Source organism: Capsicum annuum, chromosome 2 (assembly GCF_002878395.1).
Source record: "Capsicum annuum cultivar UCD-10X-F1 chromosome 2, UCD10Xv1.1, whole genome shotgun sequence".
Lineage (NCBI taxonomy): Eukaryota > Viridiplantae > Streptophyta > Magnoliopsida > Solanales > Solanaceae > Capsicum > Capsicum annuum.
Genome location: NC_061112.1, coordinates 137,885,532 through 137,904,138, shown reverse-complemented (window position 1 = coordinate 137,904,138; position 18,607 = coordinate 137,885,532). Strand labels below are relative to the sequence as shown.

The window sequence follows — 18,607 nt, the reverse complement described above, 5'->3', positions numbered from 1 at the left end:
ATAAAAATATAATTTTATTACATTCTTATTAAATTATCGATTTATCCATTAACAAAAATCTTAAAATCAAAAATTGAATAGACAGTTGAATAAAAAAAATCTAAAACTATTTTTAAATTATTAACTTAATAATTCAATATTAATAAATCAGTAACTTTTTTTAATCGATTCAGTTTAGTGATTAAATCATTTTTTCCACACAAAGTCAAACGGAAGGGAGATGCTCAAAAGGGATTGAAGTGGTGTTATACAAAATACGAGGGCATAAATGTAAAAGACGTTCACTTAAAATCCTCATTAATTTTGACGGAAACGATTAATAAAGCTGGAACTCTATAAAATATAATTACAGCATCATACTTCTGCCCCGTTTTGTCAATTTAGGGTTTGCTTCGCTCACCTGCAATGGCAAGATCGCTTTCTCTCTCTAATCTCCCGTTTTATTTCTACCATATATATATGTGTGTGTGTGTGTGTGTTGTGTTATATGAATTTTGCGTAATTTCAGAATTTTATTTTTCCTAATTAATTGTCGAAACAACAAATTCATGATCTTTATGATTTCTTGCAGGCTGATTCTCCTCGTGAAAGGTACAGATCTGCTTATCCTTTTTATTTCCCCTCTTTTCTGTGTGTTTGTTGAATCGCCTTGATCTGTCTTAACTTTCGGTTATTGAATTCTTTTAGTTTGGATTTTTTTACCTGTAAAGAAAATAATTCAGGTTTTTTTGGTTTTGGGGGAATTTATTTTGATTTTGTGGAGGTGTTAATGTGTATGTTCTAGTTTTTTTTTAATAGATCAATGTTAATGTACTAATGTATGAATCTGGTTTTGGAAGGATTGTTTTTAATTTTATCACGGAGGGTTAGTTTTCCATTTGTTTACTTGGAGAATGTTACGAAAACATTAAACATTACCGAGTACATGACCCAAGATTGGAGGATATGGAGGTCGAAGATTAGGATAGAAGGTTATTAGGTAATCAGGTGCTGTCCAGTTTTCCATATTAGTTAGGGGTGTGCATCGGTCAGTTTGGTTTGGTTTTACGCTTTATCGGTTTTCGATTTTTAAATTTGCTAAACCAATAACCAAACCAATAATATTTTTTTTATCGATTTTCGATTTATCGGTTTGTAGTCCTTTAACGGTTCGGTTTTCTTTTTAATCGATAAGAAAATACTCACAAAATAAAAATATAAAAATAGTAGCAACTAAGTTACCAGTTTCAAAAAAAAATAAAAAATAGTAACATCTAACTTAAAAAGAAACCGAATCTTAGTTGCAACCAAAATCCTGCATGATATGTTTTAATTTACAAGAATCTTTAAGCTTGAACTGAATGTTAGTTCACGAAATTGAATAGGTTTGCTAGTTTGTAGAGATTAAAGAGAAATTAAGAGAAATGTATGAAAAAACTGAAACTGAACCAATAACCCAATTAAAAAACTTAGAAAACCATTAAAAGACCCTTAACCCGGTAATCCAATAACAATAAACCAATAGCATTTTTGCCAGTTCGGTTTATTGGTCAGTTCGGATTTCGCACACCCCTAAATTATTAGTATTAGCAGTAGTACTTCACCTATTAGCTTATTATTCGATTTTTTGAATTACATGTTGCTTTCTATTATCTTTTGCTTAGGTTGTTGTGCTATTTGGTATTGTTACTGTTCTTTCTCCATTATCTTAAGCCTAACTTCTTATTTACTGTACTTCCTTTGATATTGTTTTATATATTACTTAGGCCGAGTATCGGAAACAACCTCTCTACTTCTTCGGAGGTAGTGGTATGGACTGTGTACATTCTACCCTCCCTAGACCCCACTATGTGGGAATATGTACTGGGTTTGTTGTTGTTGTTGTTGTTGTTGTAGGCTGAGTGTCCATTGGAATCATCCTCTCTATCTTCTCAAAAAAAAAAAGGTAGAGGTAAGGTTGTGTATAACACTCCCCTCCCCAGAACCCACTTGTGGGACTACACTGGGTATGCTGTTGTTGTTGTTTGAGTAATTTATGTATAACAAAGCGATCATGTACTAGGGAATAGTGGTAGCAAGTCATTCATCCTATACATTTCTTATGCAACGGCACAATAAGGTTTGACTTGAAGCAATGTTTTCCAGGGAACATCCTAATGAAGCGTCCCACTATATGGTCTTCATAGGTCCTCTTTACATATTGATTAAAATGATTATGTGCTAGGTCTTTCTTTAGTTTTGTGTGTGATCATGCTATAAAGTCTATCGGTTGATCAATCTTTATGGATAAATTTTCGAAATTTTTTACAAGGAACCTACATATTGATTAAAATGATTATATGCTAGGTCTTTCTTGATTTTTTTGTGTGATCATGCTAGAAAGTCTTATCTATCAATCAAATCTTTATGGATATGTTCTTGGCCATTTTACAAGTGTAATCGTTGAGCATGTGATAGAGAACAGATATACACAATCGTAGCGATGCATTTCCTTATCTTTTTCGTACGCAAATAACTTCTTTTATGGCACTGTCTTTAGTAGTATTAGTTGCCGTAGTGATTCTATGAGCTACATAACCATCTTTAAAGACGTGGTCAGCATTCATGTTTTTTTGAGGGCTCATAGGACTGAACTGGTTCGATGCTGTATTTTCTGGACTTCATAGGTATTCTCGCTCTCCGTCACCTTGGGAAGAAAAGTCAAGATCTCGCTCTCGATCAAGGTCTAGATCCCCATCTAGATCACAGTCAAGGCCAAGAGGAAGATCAAGGTCCAGAAGTCATGGAAGGTTGAGGAGAACTTTAGTTCTACTTCGCCTTCTTTATGTTAACAGCTTCAATTAGGTTACTCTAATCTTTCCTCCGTGACTTCATTAGGGATGAAGATTCTAATCCCGGAAACACACTCTATGTGACTGGATTATCTACAAGGGTCACTGAAAGGGATCTTGAGGAGCATTTCTCAAAGGAGGGAAAGGTTGGTTTCTGGTTTACATATAAGCATGTTATTTCTGGTTCTATTTCTGCCATGATTTGGTGCTTTCTTACCAAGGTTCTCTCACTTTCAAACTCATCATATTGTAGCTACTCTTTATGGTGAAAGTTCTATCATTTATGATGATAATCTCAGAAACATCTAGTTTTCATTTAAGTTTGTTGTATGAACAAAGTCTTGTCAATGCATTTGCCATGATAATAATGTGTTGTGACATTTTGTCTAGATTCCTTTCCCATTTTTCATAGTTTGAGACATGCTCTTGAAGTTTCTCTTTTACTTTCTTTTGATTAGGTGAAGTCTGCTTTTCTAGTTGTGGAGCCCCGTTCTCGCATCTCTCGTGGTTTTGCTTTTATAACAATGGATAGTCTTGAGGATGCTAATCGCTGCATTAAGCACCTTAATCAGTCCGTCCTTGAAGGGCGGTACATAACAGTGGAGAAGGTGAGCTATTTATTCATTGATTGGTGAACCATTGTTCTGTTGGGTTGCTTTTCTGTATTCTTGACTTGGAGGTTTTCTGATTATATTCAGAAGACATTACGTCAGCTTTGTTGGCAGCAATCAAAGATGATCAGTTCTTCCATTGCAACATTATATTCACTCAGCTTGACCCAATGGCCTGCTAAAACAGCTTTTCACATGCATCTGATCAACTAAACATAGCAACTATTTTGCCAAACAACTAGACAACCTCAGCAAATACTTCCAACTTTCAACTAATCAACGGTCATTATCGACAATCTAATCAGGCTTTTATGGTATCTCATCCTGGCGTTGGTTCTATTTCCATCTTTTTAGCTGTTATAAGACATGCAAAAATATTTAAGCTGCTATCCCGTGCGACTAGCGTCATATCCTGTTTCTTAGTAATGGACATTGTTATGTGCTTGTGCCACCTTCCTCACTAGGATCTCTAGTTATGGAGAGGTATTTTAGAAGAGACTATCTTTTTGTCAAGGATTAGTTTAATATTATGTTCTTCCATTAGAAGGAGTGCAATTTGTCGTTCCCTTTGTTTTGAATGTAAATATTTTAGGTTAAGATTTCATAGAATGAGAAAACATATCTGTTCTTCTGTTTCAAAGAGAGCACCCAATATTAGGTAATGTTATATTCTTCCACTACAAATACATATCTGCAGAATATCTGTTACCTTAGTCAAAAAAAAAAAAAAAAACTCTAGAATACATTATCTGGAGTAGATAACCATTTGTTCTTGATGTAAACCTTATATGTTCAGATTTCACATATTGATTATATATTTGTTTTTTAGTCTCGTAGAAAACGCCCAAGGACTCCAACACCTGGTCATTATCTCGGACTGCAGAATCCAAGGGGTGGTGATGGTAAGTGTCTGATGCTATGTATGTTTGTATTCTATTCATGCTAAATTGTGGAATCTATGGAGTACTAATTGCTTTTGCCAAAGGTTATCGTGGTGATCGTGGCAGGTATCGTGGCCGTGATGACTATGGGTACCGAAGATCTCCAAGGCGCTCTCCATATAGAGGTGGACGAGATTATTCTCCTAGACGATCACCTTATGCTGGAAGGTCGAGACGTGCGCGATCCCGGTCATATTCTCCTTATGAAAGGCACTACCCTCGCGGTTACAGATAGGGATTTTTCAAGGCATGTGTGGTTTCCGCTCTAGCAATGAAAACTGCTTGTAAGGATCTGTAAGTTTGGTGTGGACTAGTCTTGATTGTGTAAGGTTTTAGAGTACCGGTTAATGTTATGTCTGGTGTGTTGTCCTATATCCCTATCTTTAGTGTATCCTATGACATTTCAAGTTATGATGCATTTACTACTCCGTTGCTTATATCATTTTGTCGTTGTCATGGATTTGGCATTGTTAATTGTGTCTGTTGGTTCTTTCTTTTTTGATGTTAGCAAATTTTCTGGCTTGTGTCTTGGTTTGATTTGAACTTCTTTTAGTTTAAGCTGACGCTGTAATTCAACTACTTGGTTGATCAATTGCTAGTAGTTATGATTGTTTTGCTTGAACAGTTTTCATAATAAACCTGGTCTTTTCACATTATGTCTTATAAAGTTTTGGCTGCGTTGAAGTGGATCGTCAAACAACCTTAACCACCCCAAGTAAATGTACACCTTCACCTAGTAATTATTGTCTTTACTCGAACAAAATGGAGTACCTGAGTCAATTAGATATTTCGTGATATTATAAGATATGGTGTTCTTGGAAAAGTGGGCCTCCTTTTATCCTTACATCGAAACTGCCCTTGCGACAAATGACGCATAAAGTATTATCATTCGCAACCACACTTCACATCTGCTTCACTCTGGTACAGACATAAGGGCCTGCCTACGAGCTTTGCAAGTTGCTGAAGCAGCTTTCGAAGGTTTTTCATTTGTTAATTACTACTTCCTCCGTTTCAAAATAAATAAATTGTTGGATTTTGACACATAGATTAAGAAAAAAAGCATCAAAGACATAAATTTAACATAAATTTTCATTTTTACCCTTGAAGACTTTTTTATCCAAAAAAGAAAAAAAAACTGCAGTCTCTTTTGCTTGTCAAATCATAAGGGTAATTTGAGGAAAAAATTCAACGATTCACTTATTTTGAAACACCAATAAATATCTCAACAATTCATTTATTTCGAAACGAAGGGAGTATTAGACATCGAAACAGTTGCTGAAGTATTTATATTTGTTAATAACAAACGTTGAATTTGCAGACGTGTTTCTAAGAGTAAAGGCCCAAAATCATACATTATCTTTTGCTTTAGACACAAAATAATACATATTCTTTCAACTGGTGCTCTAATAGTCTTTTTTGTTTGAAAAGTGGTGCATTTCTAAACACAATCCTAACACCGTTAATTTTTTTAACAGAAGCTTCTCATCTTCATATCAGGTAAATACGAGCACCATTAAACAAAGGAAATCAATTGAAAAACACATCAAATAAGCCTTGAGGCATCGACGCTGCATCAACAATTCAGACTTCTCTGTATCACTATATCAATAATTGTAGTAAAATTGCAAGTCCTGTTGCATCAGATTCTGAATCTGAACAAGAGAAAGTGGAGGAGGTATGGTACTATTCGAAAATCTTGTTATTGATATGAATTGTATATGCTATATACAATATATTTTAAATATGTATTTCTGATTCTAAATTTTGAGTATGATATTTGTATTTATTAATTGGAAGGTTTCTGTATATATATTTTTTTGGGGAAAATTTCTGAAATAGCAATTGTAGAAGTGTAATATGTATTCTGAAAATACATTTGTTATATAATTTGTATATGTGTTGTTATAGTCTTTTCTTTTTAATTAAATTTGTACAAATCATGTATTCATAAAATACATAATGTGTTTGTTGAAATATAATTCTAATATGTATTCTGAAAATACATACAGGTTAGATATGTGTTTTTATGTTTACCTCTAAGAATTTTATTCGATGTTAAGTTGTATGCGGTAGTCATTAGATTTTGAATGTGATATGTAGTTCTTGTTTGTTGAAATGTATTTTTTACATACATAGTTGTATTTGTTATTATTCATCTTATAAAATAACTATAAGATGTATTTCATAAATACATATAAAAGAATGTTTGTATTAATATGTATTATTAAAATACATTTATTATATAATTTGTATGTGTGTTGTTATATTCTTGTCTTATTAATTAAATTTGTACAAATCATGTATTCACAAAATACATAATGTTTTTGTTGAAATATAATTCTAATATGTATTATGAAAATACATACAATTTAGATATGTGTTTTTATGTTACCTCTAAGATTTTTATTCGATGTTAAGTTGTATTGGTAGTCATTAGATTTTTAATGTGATATGTAGTTCTTCTTTGTTGAAATGTATTTTTTACATACATAGTTGTATTTGTTATTGTTCATCTTATAAAATAACTATAATATGTATTTCATAAATACATATAAAAGAATGTTTGTATTAATATGTATTATTAAAATACATTTGTTATATAATTTGTATATGTATTGTTATATTCTTGTCTTGTTAATTAAATTTGTACAAATCATGTATTCACAAAATACATAATGTGTTTGTTGAAATATAATTCTAATATGTATTATGAAAATACATACAATTTAGATATGTGTTTTTATGTTACCTCTAAGATTTTTATTCGATGTTAAGTTGTATTTGGTAGTCATTAGATTTTTAATGTGATATGTAGTTCTTCTTTGTTGAAATGTATTTTTTACATACATAGTTGTATTTGTTATTATTCATCTTATAAATTAACTATAAGTTGTATTTCATAAATACATATAAGACACTTTGTATAAACTAGTTTTAAGATGTATTTCATAAATACATATAAGAGACTGTTTTGTCATATAAATGCATTTTTTTGTTGTTTGGGTCATTCGTGATCAAATATAAATGGCACGTATATTGCCCAAATTTGCTCCTCATATAGGATGTCAGACGGTCAATGACATTGAAGACCGTATTAAGACAATGTTGTCGAAGAGTCAGTACAAGATGTTTTGTACTAAAAGTATATTTGGTTTCTTCATGAAGAAGAAAGATTGTGTCGTCCAAGCCCAGTTAGGGAGATGCATTATGTCACTTGAAATTAGGGAAAGCTCTACAAGTGCCATAGTCATTCGAGCAAAGGGCACAATTCTTCATTTCACTATTAGAGAGTTTGCTTTGGTGACTGGTTTGAATTTTGCTACAAATAAGGATGAATTTGTGTTTGACGAGGAGTGCCCAAATAGAATTATTGATCAATATTTTGATGGTGAGAGCTTTGTACAGAAAAAAGATTTATGTACGGCTGTTTCTGACAAAATTTGGGGGAATTATAATGATGAAGATGAGTTAAAATTTGCCAATTTGTATTTTTTTCACGCATTCTTACTATCGTCAGTTGATACCGTATCTATTCCACGCCTCCACTTTGATTTGGTTGAGAATGGTAGCTACAGTGATTATCCGTGGGGATCAGTTGCATTTGAAGAATTAGCTAGAAGCTTGCATAAAAAGTTGAAGCCGAAAGGAAAGTTCTATATGCTTCTTGGAATGCCACTGGCCATTCAAATTTGGTTGTATGAGTGTTGTTCAAACGCGCCTCGTAATGTTGCTTCCAAGGTGGATTCTCAAATCCTACGTATTTTTAATTGGAAGACAAATTCTCCTCGTCCAAGATATGAAACTCTTATGGGAAGTATGTTTGATGATACAGATGACAAGGTTGGTTTTACTTTTTATTTTTTTATGTGATGTTGATTATTTTGTAAATATATTTTCTGATCTGGTATATGTATATATACAACATATCATTTGTCATTGTATATTCATTATTGGGTTTGGATCATGGTTAACTGATTTATAATGTAATTAATTTTACCATCTAAATTATTTTTTTCATTATGTTATTTAAATTGTACGTTGGTTTTAAGAATATCGCGCCAACAAGATAGGAGATTTTAGCTTTCCATTTCTAATTATTTTTTTTTTATAATTCAGGTACGGAAAGAGTTTAATGATGTCCATGGCTTAGGGTCTTCCAGGTTTGATCAGATGATGAATGCAATTAATGAAAATAACGTACAACATATATACATTTATAGCATATGTACTTTTTTACAACTAAGTTGTTATTTACTATTTATTTTTTATTTATACTTTCATGTTTTAAACGTGAAGAAACAAGCAAAAGGCAGCGAATCTGATCAGACACCAACGGATGAAAATGTTAAGAGTACATCACTCCATCAAGCGACTACAAAGTTTGTTCATGAGTTTACTAAGAATCCTGAAGGCACATTGGCAAGTAAATTCCGTACATTTATACTCAACTAATTTTATATATACAATTCTAATTTATCATTATAAAAAATAATATTAAAACAGGTTGCGGAAGAGATGGCAGGATATCAAAGCAACAGTATGAATAATGTGTATAATGAGATTGATGGGTATAATGAAGATAATGACATTGTTCTGGTAGAACATTTTTTTTTTTTGGTTAGGTATAGTTATATTGATGAATAATAATTATTTTAATTTTTTATTATTTTATTTTTGAATGGAAAAAACTGATATAGATGTGCATGAAGCAAGAGATGTATGTGTCGCTCCGATATGCTGAATACATATAGGTTAGTTTTTTAGTTCTTCAAAAATATTATTTTATTTTATTTGTATGACATGTGTAGAACACAAAAACGGTTGACGAAAGTATTGGTGAAGCACAAATATTAGAATCTCAGTTCACATTTTCAAATGACGTCCTTAGAAGCATTGATCTTGACTCCATAACAAAAGCCAATGTTGAAGTTGAAGATGAGTTCAAGGTAACTAGAATAAGTGCATTGATTGTTTTTTTAATTTGTTTGAAAATGCAACCTTACTAGATCTTTATAAAATGTATACAGAACAAAGAAGGTGCGATCGAGATGAATGTAAATACACCAGCGGAACATGAGTCAGAAGTTAATGATGTGGATAATTCAAAGTTAGATCAGCAACATAAGAGTGCAGTCCACATTCCTGCGGGAGTAAATGATGAAAGCAATGTTGATCAAGATTTGTCTGACTCTCAGATCACTCTCTTGGATGAGCTTCTTCCCTGTCTTAATGCGTATGTCAATCTTGAACGAAGTATAATTGTACATCCATCCATCGGCAAATCAAGCACAACAAATGCCAATGCATGGTTCAAGGATTAGGCAACCATCTAGATACAATGAGTCACCATTCACAATGAAATTTGGTTCAGCAGATGGTTAGTACTCTTAACATATTTTTTTAGTTAACAAATTTGCTTACTTTTTATATTAAAATTATATTCTTTTTTCTAATGGATAGTGAAGTATGAATTTGTATTTTGCTGTTCAGTTGTATTTTTGGACCAACTATAATTTTTTTAATGAGATATGGTTATATTTTGAAGATTATTATTTTTATTTTGAAGTTGGATAGTTTAGATATTTTTACTCTGCATTTATTCATATGTATTTCAGAAATACATTTGTTGCAGTTTTAAGACATATGATTTAACTTTTGTTTCAGCAGTATACTTATTGTTACTTATAATACTACATCATATTATGTAATTGATTATATTTACATAATTAATTACATAACTTAATAATAAAGTAAGCACGGAAGAGCAACGGAGAACATTCGATCAGAAACATCCCTTCACATCTCATCCAGCTAATGCGATAGAAGACACTAAGGTCACCAACAAGTTCATGACGTGACTTTCATTGGATCTTATTAAATATCATTCGAAGAGGTATACATCTTACAACTTAATAGTACTAACTTTTGTAAATCAAGATTATGTAAATTATAGTCTAATATGTATAATAAATAAACAGGAACAACAAACAAGAACATTATTTGAAGAGAAAGGCAAAAATATCAGTTGTCAACTTTGAAATTTTATCGGTTGAAGATAAGAATTGGTTATATGTTATAGGTACTCCTAGCCAGACGTGGTTAGATAAGGTAAGTGAGGTCTTATTGCGTTGATTTGTATATTGGAATAAATGTTAGTTCTGTGTTAAATATGAATAATTGTAATTGTTTATATTGTTATATTTGAAAATGTATATTTGTATATACATATGAATTATGTTATACGTTCACTAATATGTACATGATATTTTCATATGTAAGGTTTGATTTTTTTTATTTATTTATTTAATATTAAGTATGAAATTTATTTATAATGCAGCAAATTGATGTATGCTTGTACTATCTGCGAAAGAAGTCAAAGTATGATCCCAATATCTCATATAAGTTCTGCAATTTCATGAACATTGTTAGAAGTGTGTTTGATGTGTATAAATTGGATGATTCAACTCTTAATGCTAAGTTGGTTGAGAGTAAGGACGAAGAAGAGAAACGGGTAAACAGAAAAGAGTACAAGTTAGCTAGGAAGGAGGCTAAGTTAGCAGTTACGGCGGCTAAGACGGCAGCATTTGAGAGCTTGTTGCGGGGTTACAGGAGAAAGGAGGGGAAAAAAAGTTGTTTAGACTCGCCAAGGCTACAGGGAGAGGAAGGGGCGTGACCTCGATCAGGTGAAGTGCATTAAGGGGGGGAGGACGGTACAGTGTTGGTGGAGGAAGGCCATATTAAGAATAGATGGCAGTCGTATTTTCATAGGCTCTTGAATGACGAAGGGGATAGAGCTGTTGTGTTAGGAGAGCTGGAGCATTCAGATGAGTGTCGGGATTTTAGTTATTGTAGACGTTTTAAGGTAGAGGAGGTTAGAGAGGCTGTTCGCAGGATGCGAAGGGGTAGGGCGACGGGGCCTGATGAGATACCTGTGGATTTTTGGAAGTTTTCTGGCGAAACTGGTTTAAGGTGGTTGACTGGATTGTTTAACGGAATTTTCAAGACGGCGAAAATGCCTAAGGCTTAGAGGTGGAGTACTATGATCCCTCTTTATAAGAACAAAGGTGACATTCAGAGTTGCAATAACTATAGGGGTATTAAGTTATTGAGTCACTCTATGAAGATTTGGGAGAGAGTGGTCGAGGTGAGGCTGAGACGGATAGTGTCTATTTCGGAGAACCAGTTTGGATTTATGCCTGGCCGCTCGACGACGGAGGCAATTCACCTTGTACGGAGGCTGGTGGAACAGTATAGGGAGAGGAAGAAGCACCTGCATATGGTATTTATCGACTTGGAGAAGGCATACGACAAAGGCCCCAGGGAGGTATTTTGGAGATGCTTGGAGGTGAGTGGAGTCCTGGTGGCATATATCAGAGCAATTAAGGACATGTATGATGGAGCGAAAACTCAGGTGAGGACGGCGGGAGGAGACTCAGAGCATTTCACTGTCTTGACAGGATTGCATCAGGGATCTACTCTTAGTCCCTTTTGTTTGCTTTGGTGATGGATGTGTAAACGCGGCGTATTCAAGGAGAGGTACCTTGGTGTATGTTTTTTGCAGATGATGTAGTTTTGATTGATGAGACGCGGGGGTATGTGAATGATAAATTAGAGGTATGGAGACAAACTCTTGAGTCTAAAGGGTTCAGGTTGAGTAGGAGCAAGACAGAGTATTTGGAATGCAAGTTTAATGACGTGAGGCTGGAGAATGAGGTGGTAGTGAAGTTGGAATCACAGGTGGTATGTAAGAGGGATAGTTTCAAGTATCTCGGGTCTATGATTCAGGGTAACGGTGAGATTGACGAAGATGTCTGACACCATATTGGGGCAGGATGGATAAAGTGAAAGCTCGGTTCGGGGGTATTGTGTGATAAGAAGGTGCCGCCCAAGCTTAAAGGCAAATTCTACAGGGTGGAAGTCCGTCCGGCCATGTTGTATGGGGCAGAGTGTTGGCCAGTTAAGAACTCCCACATTCAAAAAATGAAGGTGGCGAAAATGAGGATGTTGCGTTGGATGTGTGGGCTGACTAGGGGGGATAGAGTTCGGAATGAGACTATCAGGGAGAAGGCTGGTGTGACTCCAGTGAAGAATAAGATGCGGGAAGTCCGATTGAGATGGCTCGGACACGTGATGAGGAGGGGTATGGATGCCCCGGTTCGTAGGTGTAAGAGGCTAGCTTTGGATGGTTTTAGGCGGGGTAGGGGTAGGACGAAGAAGTACTGGGGAGAGGTGATTAGGCGGGACATGGAGCAGTTATAGCTCACTGAGGACATGACCCTAGATAGGAAGATCTGGAAGATGTGAATTAAGGCAGAAGGCTAGGGTCAGTTTGGGTCGCTAGTGTAGGGAATTACTTGGTGGGGGTATTATTCTTGTTATGATACCTTGTTTCATGCTTTATTACGAATTTGTTTACTTTTCTCTGTTTACTATTACTTGTGGGTGTCGTATTTATGTTATGCCATCTTGTTCCATGCTTTACTATGAATTTGTTTAGTATTTCGTGTTTCGAGCCGGGGGTCTATCGGAAACAGCCTTTCTACTTCTTTAGAGGTAGAGGTATGGACTGCGTACATCTTACCCTCCCCAGACCTCACTATGTGGGAATACACTGGGTTTGTTGTTGTTGTTGTTATTCAACTCTTAATGCTGGTGGAAAGAAATATCATGTGAATGAGTACGTAAGTGGATTCCGCATGCATGCTACAGTGCCATGGCATACGGTTGATCATATGTTCATTCTTGTTCACGTAAAGGAAAAATATCATTGGGTTCTTGCGGTTATATCTTTCAATCATGGGTGCATATATGTATATGATTTTTTGTCAGCTGATGGTCATGATGCGACAGTGCTTACTGAAATTGAAAAGTTAGCTAAGGTTATACCTATATGTCTCATTGAATGTAAATTCTACGAGAATAAGGCTATTGACATCAACAATCATCCTAATTACAAATTGAATGATAGGATGGATCCGTTTGGTGTTTCAATTGTGAAGAATGTGCCTCAATAACCAAGTGGCAGTAAGTAATTAGTATGCATTTTACTTGTATATATACATCTGCATTAAACTTTTAACAACTTCTTACTTATTAATGTATGTCTTTGCAGGGATTATGGCTTATGTATGCCGAGTGTCTTACTTTTGGTGAAGGTGTTTCATTTGTTGACTTTGACCTAGATCTAATTCGTATAAGATACGCTTCACTGTTGTGGGATTATGGTACTAAGAAAGCAAAATCAAAAGCACAAAGTGATGATGAAGCATCAATGAGGCCTCTTCGGATCACTGAGTTAACAGAAGGCACTGAAGTGGTTGATATTTGATTTGTATTTTATTTTGTTGAAGTTAACAACATTTAAGATTATGTGGATATTTTTTTTTTTTTGAATATATTATGGGATTCATATGTTACTTTAATGGTCAAAGATGGCATGTTAATGTTCTTTTATTGTTATGTTAACTATTTGATCTTTAATCGTATAATTTTCAGTTTTTCATGATTAGTATATGTCTATGTGCATATTTGTAATAATAAATATGCTTATTCCAGTGAACATATGTATTTTTAACATACATATGCTTATTCTAATTAACATTTGTACTTTTAACATTACATGAACATTCAGTTAACAAATCAATTATGAAGTGAACATATTACCATTACAATGAAAATATGTATTTTCAAAATACATATTACCATTACAGTGAACATATATATTTTAAAAATATATATCACCATGAAAGTAAAGATATGTATTTTTAAAATACATATTACTCATAAAATATGTCATTCCAGTTAACAAATGTATTTTATTAGCATAAATTATATAATTTCAGTGAGCAAATGTATATTTAAAATACATATACCATTCAACTGAACACAATTGTTTATAATACATATGTATTTTTATTTGATTTCCATATATACGTTTCTACTAAATACACATTCAGACGTACATATTTTTCAGATTTTCATTTGTATTTTTTGAAAGATACACATTATGATTAATACTAATGTTCGTTTCAGATTGTATTTCCATTTACGTCTAATGTAAACATATTTATTTTTCAAACTAACAATGGCTCCTATTATTCTATATTCAAACATATTTTTAGTGCAAAGAATATATGTTTATATATACATATATAATATAAAATTAATCATTTGAACTATAACAAATTGACAAGTTCAACTTCATAAAAGTGCAACATCTGAACACTAACAAACTATCAATATCAATAAAAAGTTCAAAATTCAAAATGAAATAATTCAAATTAAAAAAATAAAAATAAAGCAATTGAATTTTCACTAAAAACATGATCAAATGTATCATTTGTTGTATTTCCTACATGAACGCCTATTGTGACCTTTCTATCCGCATGAACTGCAATAATTTTTGCTTTTCTTTCCAAACATATCTCTTCCTGATTTACCTCGCTCCTTCTTTGCAGGTCTTCCAGGGGGCCGCTTGTATTTTAAGGGCAAAACTACTTCCTCTAATATATCCTGAGGTATCACCCAGTCATCTTTATGTGGTAGAGGATATACAGGAAGATCATATGTTCTCAGTACAGTTTTTGACTTGTATAGATTAGAGCAATATGGTCCTTTTTTAAGATTCTTGCTATCAAGTACAGCACAAGCATGCACACATGGTATCTCATCCAATTGGAATGCATGACAAGAACATTTTTTTTTCTTTAGACAAACTATAAAATGTTTCTCCTTATTGTGGACAGTATAGACGTACTCTGAGGCTGGTATAACCTGAAAATATTAATACATAAAAAATATTATAGAAAAAAAAAAAGATTACAATAAAATTTGCTACAGATTAGCAAATGTATTTTTTTCCAAAGCAGCAAATGCATATTAATATGTCTAAAGAAGATATACATATTTTTTTCATTACAACACATAGATTTGTTTTAAATTTAATAATTTGTATATTAAGATATGTTTCATACAACATATCAAAATTCAAGAAGATATAACATTAAATGATTATATCTATTTTATCAGACCTTCATACGTGTACACTCTGTTTCATTCTATTGGAGAATTGGTTGAAATTTTTCAATAAGATCCGTGCGTATGTACAATGTCTCCTGTCTTTTTCACAGTTCCATTTGACCAAACATCAATCTAACTTCCTCTAAAAAATCGTATATTGGAAGTTCTCTAGCTGATACCAGTGCGGCATTAATTGACTCTGCAATATTTGATGTTAAGGTCCATCTCCTATGAACTGTTGCATATAACCTAGCCCACTTATCGTATCCCGCCAACTCCAAGTAATTCTTCACCCCAACATCAACTACCTCCACTTTCTCCATTAAATTATGAAATTCAGACTTTGAGTATGATTTCGCCATGGTATAGAAGATTTTCGACAATGCATCATGTGACTTCCTAAAATTGTTTTTCACATTACCCCATGGATGCCACATACAAGCGTAATGTGGTACATTATTGTACACACCAGCAACAACTTTTATAATGCTTGGGTTACGATCGAAAACTACACACATATGTTCTCTTTCACCGTATGCTTCCTTTAGATTCTGAAAGAAACATGTCCAGAATACATCATTTTTAGAATCTACTATATGCCAATAAAAATATATGGTCTGAACATGAAACAAATACATTAAAAGTACGATATAGACAGACATTAAAAAAATTATATGTATTTTTCAAATACATACAGCTGGAAACAAGTTTAACTGAAATTTAACACATAAACATAACTCATACCTATAATACATATAAATATATCTGGAACCATATCCTTCTCCCAATCAACATCCACAAAAAATTAAATAAGTACTCTATAAAAACATATAACTTACCGATTATATGAATGAAATTTATTTCATAAACATAACTAACAACTTTAATATAAATTCATATATCTAAAACATAACAAATAAATAGTACAAAGATAAATATGTTGCACATATATATAATAAACACATACATCTTTTCATAGAGTCAAATACATTTCGAGAATAGCTTAGCGGCTTCATCCATGGTACATACAGCTACAAATATGCCATTGTACAGTCCTCTGAGATAACTTGCATCAACAACTATCACAGGTCTACAGTGATCGAACCCTTGTATGAATGTAGTTAGTGCGATAAAAATATATAAAAACTCATTATCTTCATGCTTTTTCATTCGTATATGTGAACCTGGGTAAGTAGTGTTCAAAACATAAATGTATGCAGGTAGTTTTTCGTATGATGCCGACGGTTTCCCTCTCAAATCTTCAAGTGCTTGTTCCTTAGCTCTCCAACACATAATATAAGTCAAATTCATACCAAGGTCTTCCTTCATGTCACTTCTGATTTCAGTCGCACTGTACTTTCTTTTGTGGTTTTAAAATTTTTGTTTCACCATACCTCCGATCAACTTACTAGTAGCATGAAACTTAGGATAAATCTTATACTTTATCGAACATGTGTATTCGGGTAAGAATTCTCTAACACAAAACATTCCTGATTTGTTGATATCAGATGCACGGAATAAAAAATCGTAATTACATGATTTGCATATTAATGTGTAACTGCAAAAAAAAAAGATGAAATGTAATTTACAATATGTAAAAAAAAAATTAATCTATATGTATTTTTTAAATACATATGCTGTAATACAATTTAACAAGAAGAAAACAACAAATTTTATATACATGACAAACTTATCAGGTTTTATTTGATCTAACAGATCGTGATTGAAACTTCTCTCGAATCTTGTAATCCTTCATCACAAATTTTAACATCCTTTTCGAGATATAAACTTGTTCAACCTCAATATGTTTGTGATGTGGGTCCGAGATAATTACTTTAGCTGCATCAATATCCAATACATCCAAACATTTATCTGAATTAGTAACTATCAACGCTTTTTCAGTACTTGTATCCACAATGTTACGCGCAGTGATAGACAGATTCATACTCGCAACGTTACATATTGATGAACTAACCAATTCATTGAAACTATCCTTTTCTGAAACACTTATGTACAAGGGCAAAGCACTCATTGTCTTTACCTCCCTTTTCTGCATAATGTAAACCTTCAAACCCATGTCATTACGTATACGTATTTTACCTTCAATATCTGTTAACTGATATTCAATTTGAATGCTTTTGCGTGTCAAATCGACATCCATGTGCGAAGCTAGTACTTTGCACAGTTGGTTGTATGAAGCGTTTATACTCAACAATATTGCATCACTGATGTAATCTTCATATTGTTGTTCAATGTTGTTCATACTACCAGTACGTTTAATGAGAACAGGTATGCTTCCCATCGTCAAGGTCCAGAACACTATAAAATATTAAATACAAATTCAATTATATAATATGTACTGCATACAATTAATAATTTGTATATACACAACCAAAAAAATATTCCCACGAAAAATTAATTTTTCATCATAATAATGTGTATCATCTACTACAATTTAAATTTAGCATTTAAGAAGTTTAATTTAGTTTCATACATACATAACGAAAAGGAAATCTTTGATTTTTGAGAAAAAAAGTATTTGAAAAATATTTTCACCCATAACTTATAAATTCAAAATACAATATATAAAATTTTCAACTTCATGATCATTAACCCATATTGTTATTAACTTTCAAAATATTTTTGCAATTCCACAAACATGATCTAAAAAGTTTATTTAACCATACCTGTAATCGTGGAGTAGATTATTCAAATATTCTTCGTAAAATACAGGGTTCATCAATGATATTTCAATCTCTCAATTTTTTTTTTTAAATCCTTTTACGTGATGTATAAGGAAAACGATTTTTGAATTTCAAATTGTGAATTAACGGTTAAGGTAAAAAAAAAAAAGAGTCATTAATGGTAAAGGTATTTGTTAATTAAATGTTGCTTAAAATAAGGAACAGTTTTATCCCTTAATTTACTCTAACTGATTAGAGTTTAATAAGGAACGTTTAAACATATTTGTATATGTATTTTTATAGCAACCTTTTACTAAAATACAAAATCTATATTGCTATTTTTCGTAATTTTGAAACTGTTGCTATAAAAATTATAATTATGGCTCTACAGTTACTATTTCTGAAATTTTTTCTTTTCTTAATGAATGTATCACGTTAACAAGGGTCAATTAATATGAAATAGCGAGAGTAATAGAGTAGTTATTGAAAGAGTCAACATCATTTTACTTAGTCATAAGCTTTTGACTATTATTTTGCCAACG

At 32.6% G+C, this 18,607-nt stretch overlaps 2 protein-coding genes and 1 long non-coding RNA gene across 3 annotated transcripts; all 3 read left to right on the top strand.

Annotated features, from left to right (window-relative positions):
- Positions 1-273: 273 nt before the first annotated feature.
- On the top strand, positions 274-4,799 carry LOC107859828 (serine/arginine-rich splicing factor SR45a). The gene is given in 8 exon segments (XM_016704951.2): positions 274-408; positions 572-591; positions 2,646-2,768; positions 2,857-2,956; positions 3,269-3,418; positions 4,251-4,323; positions 4,407-4,525; positions 4,527-4,799. Coding segments are annotated over 8 exon segments (693 nt in total). The 5' UTR covers positions 274-405; the 3' UTR covers positions 4,632-4,799.
- A 2,568-nt stretch (positions 4,800-7,367) lies between these two features.
- Positions 7,368-9,090, top strand: LOC124896049. Its single transcript, XM_047407171.1, has 2 exons — positions 7,368-8,202; positions 8,479-9,090. The coding sequence occupies exons 1-2, from the start codon at positions 7,387-7,389 to the stop codon at positions 8,812-8,814; spliced, it is 1,152 nt and encodes a 383-aa protein (XP_047263127.1). The 5' UTR covers positions 7,368-7,386; the 3' UTR covers positions 8,815-9,090.
- A 23-nt stretch (positions 9,091-9,113) lies between these two features.
- Positions 9,114-10,254, top strand: LOC124896048. Its single transcript, XR_007052437.1, has 3 exons — positions 9,114-9,308; positions 9,390-9,739; positions 10,114-10,254. It is a non-coding gene; the product is annotated as an uncharacterized LOC124896048 (long non-coding RNA).
- The last annotated feature ends 8,353 nt before the right edge of the window (positions 10,255-18,607 follow it).

Coding starts and splice junctions, on each gene's coding strand:
- LOC124896049 (XM_047407171.1), top strand. CDS start 7,387: ATGGCACGTATATTGCCCAAATTTGCTCCTCATATAGGATGTCAGACG. Junction 8,203..8,478: donor TTGATGATACAGATGACAAG/GTTGGTTTTACT, acceptor TTTATAATTCAG/GTACGGAAAGAGTTTAATGA.